General features: G+C 35.6%; 1 protein-coding gene and 1 pseudogene across 1 annotated transcript; both read right to left on the bottom strand.

The window, feature by feature from the left end:
• Positions 1 to 1,325: 1,325 nt before the first annotated feature.
• Positions 1,326 to 1,949, bottom strand: LOC112663129 (olfactory receptor 10AG1-like; annotated as a pseudogene).
• A 6,440-nt stretch (positions 1,950 to 8,389) lies between these two features.
• Positions 8,390 to 9,340, bottom strand: LOC112663130 (olfactory receptor 10AG1-like). The gene has a single exon (XM_025451710.1). The coding sequence runs from the start codon at positions 9,338 to 9,340 to the stop codon at positions 8,390 to 8,392; it is 951 nt and encodes a 316-aa protein (XP_025307495.1).
• Between the last annotated feature and the right edge of the window lie 416 nt (positions 9,341 to 9,756).

The following is a 9,756-nucleotide window of genomic DNA, read 5'->3' as shown; positions in this document are numbered from 1 at the left end:
TGCATTTTGTATTCAGTTTTACAAAGTATCTAGAATTTTTTTATATAAATGACATGAAATAAGAATCAAGTTTCTTTCTTTCTCTCTCTCTCTTTCTTTCTTTCTTTCTTTCTCTTTTTCTTTCTTTCTTCTTTCTTTTCTTTCTTCTTTCTTTTCTTTCTTTCCACACTTGTATCCATTTAAATCAATACAATTTATTAGAAGGCCATCTTTTCTGCAGTATTCTGTAGTACAAACTTTGACATATTCAGGTGTATCTATATTCTATATTCATTCAACAAATATTCTATAAAAGCTTTCCACATATGGGGTGCCTGGGTGGCTCAGTCAGTTAAGCTTCTGTCTTTAGCTCAGGTCATGATCTCAGGGTCCAGCGTCCAGAGTCCTAGAAGGGAACCTGCTTCTCCTTCTCCCTCTGCCCCTCCCCACCACTTGTGCTTTCTTTCTTTCTTTCTTTCTTTCTTTCTTTCTTTCTTTCTTTCTTTCTCAAATAAATAAGAAAAATATTTTTTAAAAAACCTTTCCATAAAAAAAAACCTTTCCATATATAATATTGTTGACTTCTTAATGTAAATGATAAAGAGGGAAAGGAACTAGAACATATATTATGAATTTTAGGGAAAAATTTGGAACATGAATTGCTAGATAAAAGATACTACATATTTTAGTAAACAGTCTCACATCAGCAGTGAATTTGTGTTGACAGAAACTAGTCCACTAAATATGAAATTTGCTGAGGGACACCTGGGTGGCTAAGTGATTGAGCATCTGCCTTTGGCTCAGGTCATGATCCTGGGGTGCTGGGATCGAGTGCCACATCGGGATCCCCACAGGGAACCTGCTTCTCCCTCTGCCTATGTCTTTACCTCTCTCTCTCTCTCTCTCTCTCTGTCTTCCACGAATAAATAAATAAAATCTTAAAAAAAAGAAATTTGCTAAAATATTTGTTTCTTGTTTTAAATACAACCACTTGGGATGTAGCCCTGCTACCAGAAGGTCCAGGATAAAATGGGAAGTTCAGGAATGAGTAAAGATAATCAACTCATATTCAAGCAGGAAAGTAAATTACAACATAACTCCTGATTAGACAACAGCAAAATGAGAGGAAAAACAGATAATAAGTTCAAATCATTGGCTAATGCAAGAAACATTAAGTAGCCACTTTCTCAAGGCCATCATGAATCTTTACTCCTTAGAGTATATATCATGCATGGGTTTAAACATCAGAATGACAATGGTATACAGAAAGAGAAATAAATTAGTCTATTCTGAAAAATATATTTGGATTTGGGTCATAAATATGTAACAATTTGGGATCCAGAGAATCAAGCTACAACTATGATGTGAGATGAGTAAGTGGATAAAGCTTTGGCTGGTCTTGTTGCCAACAGCAACTTCAAGATAGAGGGGATAATTTTACTATAGGATCCAAGTATCAGTGAAAAAAGAATAATAATAAAAAGCACAGTAACTATAAAAGCTAACATCCCATCCAGGAAAGTGTCCCCACGGGCCAGCTTGAGTAGTACAGGGATGTCTCAGAACAAGTAGCTGATTTGGTTAGACTCACAAAATGGCAGAGAGAAAATCTGGCATGTCTACCCTATTTTGACTGGAACTCTACTGATCCAAAAGCCAGTCAATGTCAGCTGGACATGGAGCTTGTGGTTCATAACTGGAGGACAGGATGGAACATGACAAATGGCCATGTAGTGGTCATAGGCCAACGCTATCGGGAGAAAGCATTCCATGTTTCCAAGCATAAAGAGAAAACATATTTTTGTAACACAGGCAGAAAAAGAAATGTTTCTTTTCTGAGTCCAAAGGTTTAGGAGCATTCTAGAAAGAATGACAAATACATAAAATATTTTCAGGAAAGAAAAATTACTAAGGAAAAAATTAACAGGCTGGCCAATTCTAGTTATGAGAATAATGATGCCATTTGCCATAAAGATTATTATGTAGATGAGAAAAATATCACGCACGCACACACACACACACACACACATACACACCATTCAGGGACTGGAAAACGAGAAAATACCAAAACAACAAATTCCATCACTGAAATGAGATTTGCCTCTAGTCATGTGTGTTTATGTTCCAATTGTGAAAATAGTGAATTTAGTCATTTATCCTGTGAGTCCAAACTATTTTCTGTGGACTAGAGGAGTTTGAGGAATTAATATATAAAATTTATCTCCATTCAAATTCCAGCGTTTGATATCCTAGCTTCAAAGAGCAAAACTGAATCCAAAGGTGAATGTGTGCTATATCCTAAACATATCAACATCGTTAACATATATTAGTAGGTTTGAATTTTACAGTGGTTTCTCTTTTTTTTAAAGAATTTATTTATTCATGAGAGAGAGAGAGAGAGAGAGAGAGGCAGAGACATAGACAGAGGGAGAATCAGGCTTGTTGTGGGGAGTCAGATGCAGGACACAGTCTCAGGACCCCAGGAGCACCACCTGAGCCAAAGGCAGATGCTCAGCCACTGAGCCACCCAGGTGCCCCTATAATGTTCTAAAATAAGTGAAGAATATTAATACAAAAACATATTGACATAAAATAATTCATACTTTGTCTTCTAGGTTTAGTTATAGCTATTATTTGCATCTTCAGTAGAACAGTTTAATTACATGCACTTTATATATATTATATATTGTATATGTATATAACTATATGTAATATAAATGTATACATAGGCTTATAATCATATATATGAAAGAAACTTTTGTTTTAATAGGAAATTGACATTTTTTCTCATAACTGAAACATATTTATTTCAAAATATACATGCTTTCAAAATACCAAGTTTCCTTTAAATAAGAGCATCCCTTTTATTCTACATTTCTTTTTCATATATGACCTTAACTTTATGTTTCTATTTGTCACTCATTATAATTTGTTTTTCCAGATATCCTGGACAAAGACAACCTTGTGGACAGTCACCCAATGGAATTCAAGTCCCCTGGCCATCCACCTTACCCCCATACTAGATCTTGGCAGGGAGAAAGAAAATTCTTGAGAAAGCAGCACCACTTAATTGTCCACTAATATTCACTGGAGAATATCTAAAGTCAAAATTGTGCATGTCAAACCTTTTCTTAATCCACTTTCCCTAATGTTTTTCATTTGATCTTCCATATGGGCCTTTGAATACAGAAACACTAGAATTCTATTATCATTACACGTGCGTGTTTTATTTGTGATCTATTTCTTTTCCTTTTTTTTTTCCTTTTAACTGACACAATCCTGACTGGAATATTAATTAATTACTCTTTTAAGATTTAATTAAGTAATTTATTTATGTATTTGTTATATAGTGAAATCTCAAAGAGAGAGAAAGCAAAAGAGTATATGAATGGTGGGAGGAGTAGAGGGAGAAGGACAAGTAGATTCCTCTCTGAGCATGGAGCCCATTGTAGGGCTCCATCCCATGACCCTGAGGTCATAACCTGAGCTGAAATCAAGATTCAGATGCTTAACTGCCTGTGCCACCCAGGCACATCTAATTAATTATTTTTTAATTTTTATCAGATAATATGGATTCTAGTTCAATTTATACCTTCAGTCTGTGTTCAAAATAAATATTTTAAATAGAAAATACATCAGAGGGGAAAAAAAAAAACCTACAGGGTCTGCTATTGTTTCTAGTCTACTTCCTTAATCTGTGTGAAATTTTTTTGTTGGCTATAACTCAGATGTATTAGCTTATTCCCATATCACATTTTAATTTGCAATTAAATATTTGACTTTTTTTTTCCCTTTTCTCTCCCTTCTTCTGGTTCCAAGACAAAACTCCCCAGGCTTGCCTCAGTTTGTAAGTTTTTAAATGAAACTATGATACATACATATTCAACTGATTTTCAATATTTTTCAAGAAAATCTTTTGTCTTTTTCTTTGAGTTATTATTGCAATAAATTATATCACGACCTTAAAATTACTTTAAAGGCATTGGGCAGTTGTAATTAAGGTCAAATACTAGTTGAATTTAAATTAGGGAGGTTATCCAACTGGGCCTGACCTAATGACGAAGTTCTTAAAGTCTAAGTACAGCAGCCAGATCCAGGAAAAATATCAGAGATTCAAGGTGAGGGAAGTGGAAGAAGGAAGAGGGCATGGAATATCTTTGGCTTCCAGGAGCCCAATGTCACCCAAGTAGTACCCAAATTTCAGCCTCTGAGATCCTCAGCAGAGAAACAAGCCACATCATGCTGGACTTCTACCTATACAAACTGAAATAATAAATTTGTGTTAAGTTGCTAAGTTAGTGGCCATTTGTTATACAGCATTTGAAAACAAATGCAATAGCTTAACAGGTATTGAATTTAATTGTTAGCATTGAGTAGACTTTTTGGAAAAGTCTAATCTCTACTTTGGGAATGTCTGAATGCTTCATTTTTAATTCTTGGTTAAGATAAGACCGGTGGACTTTTTGATATGGTAGGTAAGATCTAATACTACCCTGGAGACTCCAATCAGTTTCATTATTGATGGTTTATAACTACCTAACCGGTCTGGCAATCCTTGCTTGATTACATGACCCAGACTCAACTCCCCCTGCTCTGTGAACTCCCTAAACATGTAGATTCCTTGCAGGATTCATTTGATTTCAAGCAAGTGAACACTCCTCAATATAGGAAGGAAAAGGGACCTGGGAGGTTCTTGGTCTTATCTCAAAATTCTAATGCTCCCCTGTGTTAGAGAGAAGGGCTACAGCGAAGCGGTGCATGGTGGCCTCTGGAGGCTCCGGAAGCATGCCTCTGTGGCTTGCCCAGGGCTGGGGTGTTGGAAATGATAGAACCTGGTACACATTATTTGCCTTTAAATAAAATCCTTGTGAGTACATTCTGCGGCATATAATGAAACCTTCCATAACCAAACTGGAGAAAGCAATGCAACTGTATTTATTTTCTTTTAGGGTTAATAATAACTATTTTCATGAATAGAAAATATTTGATTCATGATTTGGCATATTCAGAAGGATGTCAATAGGAAGTCTCAGAAAATTTATTTATTTATTTTATTGTCATTGAGTTTAAATAGACTTACCTTAATTTGTTGTTTCATAAGCTTTATTTCAAAAGATATTTAATTTTTAACGTTTTTAGAGCTTTTAAAAATATTTAGATATTTATTTGTTTTGTTTTTTTTTCAAATTATTATTGTCAGAAAGTACCCCAAAGCATTTCTATACATCTTTTTTGGTACTGAAAGAGAGACATGCCCAATTTATAAATTTACCATCTATATGATCTCAGATAATCATGCACATTCATTTTTTAAATTTGATTTATAAATCTACAAAAAAACCCTATTGATCAATATTTGTGTAATTTTTGTATTCTACATTATCTGTCTGATTTGTCAAAACCTGAGAATCCCTTCGTTAATTCTACACTCATTGACATTTTTCTCTTTTCTTCCTTTGTTTGATTTCAAGATTGTTTTATTTATTATCATTATTTAATGATTACTAAGAGGCATTTATTTTTGACTATGTCCAATTTATAATCTTAAATTTGTCTCTTTGTATCTATTGTAAAAGTCCTTTTGGTAGTTTTTATTTTATTTATTTACTTATTTTAAAAAGAAATGACTGCTAGTGTTATGTATCTTGAATCCTCTTAGTAAAAAGAATCTATTGATTCTTTCAAAAGTCAAAGATGATTTGATTGATATTGAAATTTCTCTGCTAGATGCTAAATATTCCATAAGACATTTAGTAGCAATGAGAAAAGGGTAATGTAAGAATTTTATTTGCTATATGGTTTTATATATTCTGAGCAAAAGTTATTTCTTATAATTTACATATTTTATTATCTTGTAATAAATAAAAAATACAAATAAAAATATAATAAAAAACAGAAATCATTGAAATCCTGTCAGGAAGCCAGTTTTCTCTTCAAATCCACATCCTCTCAGATACAAAGTAGGCTAACATGCACAATACCCACTACCAACTTGCACATGTAAAATGTTGTATGAGATTATGGAGTGCTAACCTCTATTTTACAAAAATAGTTATGGTTTTTTTTTCAAGATTTTATTTATTTATTCATGATAGACAGAGAGAGAGAGAGGCAGAGACACAGGCAGAGGGAGAAGCAGGCTTCATGCCAGGAGCCCAACGCAGGACTCGATCCCGGGACTCTAGGATGGCGCTCTAGGCCAAAGGCGGCGCTAAACTGCTGAGCCACCCAGGGATCCCCAATAGTTATGTTTTATACATACATTTACTTTCTCACATGTCAGGAAATCTTGGAATTTCTTCAGTGAAGCAGCTATAAATCATTGTCTTGAAAGGCTGTGTTGTATTCTATGGTGTAGATGTATTCTATTGTCTTAATATGTTCCAACAGAGAGCACTTTCCCTTTGCTTCTTATTTTCTTTTGCACTATAAAAAACCCTTTAATAGACACTCTTGAACAAACACATTTAATAAAAATTCTTAAATGCAGGTAACAATTGTTCTTGGATAAATATTATTTCTACAAGATGAGTTTTCATTGATAGAGTTCTTTATTTTATTTTATTTTTTAAATTTTTTTTTTATTATTTATTTATGATAGTCATACAGAGAGAGAGAGAGAGGCAGAGACATAGGCAGAGGGAGAAGCAGGCTCCATGCACCGGGAGCCCAATGTGGGACTCGATCCCGGGTCTCCAGGATCGCGCCCTGGGCCAAAGGCAAGCGCCAAACCACTGCGCCACCCAGGGATCCCTTTTGATAGAGTTCTTAAAATAAAAGGGTATTTTACTTTTTCATTCAAAAGAAAAAAAATGCCAAATTACTTCCCAAAAAGATACAGAATTTATTCCAGAGGATTTCAATACAAGTGCTTCAATGCAAAGACTATTTACATGGTGCAATACTTTCTTAGAGCTACTGTAACAAAATATTACAAATTGAGTGGCTTAAAACAATAATAATTGAAACTCTCACAGTTCTAGAATCCAAAGTCCCAAATCACAGTATTGTCAGGCTCTCCTCATTTCCTCTAAAAGATCTAAGGGGGAATCATTCTTTGTTTCTTCTAATTGTTGGGGGCTCTTGATTTTTATTTTTTTATTCTTTGTTGTATCACTCCCATATCTACTTCCACCTTCATATGACTTTCTTCTCTGTGTATCTATCTATTTTTTAAAAAGATTTTATTTATTTGTTCATGAGAGACACAAAGAGAGAGGTAGAGACATAGGCAGAGAGAGAAGTAGGCTCCATGCAAGGAGACTGATCAGGACTTGATCCTGGGGCTCCAGGATCACACCCTGGGCTGAAGGCAGGTGTTAAATCACTGAGCCACCCAGAAGTCCCACTATCTATTTTTTAAATTTCCTCTATTTCTCTGTTTCATAAGGACACTGGTCATAGGATGTAAGGCCCATGTTAAATGAACACAATCTCAATTCCTTGGACATTATTACATCCCCAAAGAACTTTTTCTCTTTTTTTTTTTTCCAAGTGAGGCATATTTGCAGATTCTAAAAGGACATCTATTTTAGAGAGACCAACATTTCAATGTGCTACACATTCATTTAGATAGTTTATGGTGTTTGGGATCCCTGGGTGGCTCAGGGGTTGAGTGCCTGCCCCAGGGCGTGATCCTGGAGTTCCAGGATCGAGTCTCACATTAGGCTCCCTGCATGGAGCCTGCTTCTCTCTCTCTATGTCTCTCCTTCTCCCTCTCTGTGTCTCTCATGAATAAATGAAATTAAAAAAAAATAATTTATGGTGAAAATTCCAGAGATGTGTAATACTAAAGAGGTATTACCAAAGCAAAACCTGAAACTGTAATGGAAGGGAATTATGTCACCAGAGTAAAGGGGAATCCTCCAGATTTGTAGTCTTAAAGCAACATGGGCAGTGACAAGAGATAGACAGAAAGGCAAATACAAAGAAAACACTAAGCTTCTCCTGCTTTCACCATCTCGGCTGCTGCTGGGTTTTGTTATTGGCTAAATTCAATCATAGGTACAAAAGAGTTAGCAAATATATCTGAAGCAACAGGAAAATTAAAAAAAAAAAAAAACGATCATGGCACATGACCCTAATCCCTGCTTATAAGATACACTGAGTTCAGTATCATTGTATTGCCCATGGAATCACTTAACTCACCTAGTTCACCATAGTTCCCTGTCATAGAGGACAGATGGGTCTTCAAATCAGATTGTTGCAACTGAGATTATTTGTCTTTTGATTACACAGAAGCCCTTGACTTAATCCTATGAAACTAAGGTTCCTTAACATAATGTGAGGTTGATATGATTACATTAAATATCATTATTGTGGAACAAAACTAGAAGACATTTTTTTTTTTCCGCTGTCTCTACATGACAAACATATAAGCAAATTCTTTCTGTAATTTCAAGTATCTGAGTCACGGTAATAACTTCGTTAGTAGTTTTCTCAGTGCTACCATGATATCTTTGTTCCTCAGAGTATATATAAGGGGATTCAATGTTGGGATCAAAATGGTATAGAAAAGAGAAATCAATTTCCCAACTCCTTCAGATTGATTTGGTTTGGGTTGTAAATAAGTGATAGTAGCTGTTCCATAGAATAAGACTACAACTATCAGGTGAGAAGAACAGGTGGAGAAGGCTTTAGCCCTTCCTTTGGCTGTTGACAATTTCAGAATGTTGGAGATGATTTTGCCATAGGAAACAACAATCAACAGAAAAGGAATCATGACGAAGACCACTGCAACAACATAGACTGCTATCTCGTTCAAAAATGTGTCCCCACAAGCAAGCTTGAGTACTGGGGGAAGGTCACAGAAGAAATGATTAATTGTGTTAGACCCACAGAAGGGCAGAGAGAAAATCTGGCATGTTTGTCCAATCACAACTGGTACTCCACTGATCCAGGCAACAGTCACCAGCTGGACACAGACCTTGTGGTTCATGACGAGAGGGTAATGCAGAGGGTTACAAATGGCCACGTAGCGATCATAGGCCATCACTGTCAGGAGAAGACATTCTGAGCCTCCAAACATAAGGACAAAACACATTTGTGCAGCACAGGCAAAGAAAGAAATATTTCCTTTCTGGGTCAATAGGTCCATGAGCATTCTTGGGATAGTGACTGTTACATAACAGATTTCTAAGAAGGAAAAATTGCTAAGAAAAAAATACATGGGGGTCTGGAGAGCAGGGTCAATTCTTATTATCAATATTATGATGCTATTACACATCAGTATAGTTAGGTAGATGACTAAAAATATCCCAAAAAGAATCCATTGGAGATTGGGAATATCAGAAAACCCCAAGAGAACAAATTCCACAATGGTAGTAACATTAAAATTTTCTGTTTTTAATGTGTTCTCCATCCACAGATACAGTAAATTCAAGATGGTTAATTCACTAACTTTTTTTTTTTTCCGAGAGAGAGAGAGTGCAAGTGGGGGGGGGGGGGAGGGTGAAGGGGAAGGAGAGAGGAGAGAGAGAGAGAGAGAGAGAGAGAGAGAGAATTAATTTCAAGCAGGCTCTGCACCCAGCATGGAGCCTGACACAGAGCTTGATCACATGACCCTGAGATCATGACCAAAGTTAAAATCAAGGGTTGGAAGCTTAACCTACTGAGCCACACAAGTGCCCCAATTCACTAACATTTTTGAACCACATTTTTCTCTCCTGTTACCTGGAGTAGATGCATGATTGAATTTATGTAATCTCTTAAATTATTTCCACCATCACTTTGCTCTGTTTCTAGGCAATGATATGTGAAACCTCAGAAATGAACTGA

Source organism: Canis lupus, chromosome 18 (genome assembly GCF_003254725.2).
Source record: "Canis lupus dingo isolate Sandy chromosome 18, ASM325472v2, whole genome shotgun sequence".
NCBI classification, from domain to species: Eukaryota; Metazoa; Chordata; class Mammalia; order Carnivora; family Canidae; genus Canis; species Canis lupus.
The sequence above is the reverse complement of the archived record's forward strand: the minus strand, read 5'-3'. Positions and strand labels throughout refer to the sequence as shown.

Bases quoted from the DNA above. Each gene is read 5' to 3' on its own strand.
- LOC112663130 (XM_025451710.1), bottom strand. From the start codon at position 9,340: ATGGAGAACACATTAAAAACAGAAAATTTTAATGTTACTACCATTGTG.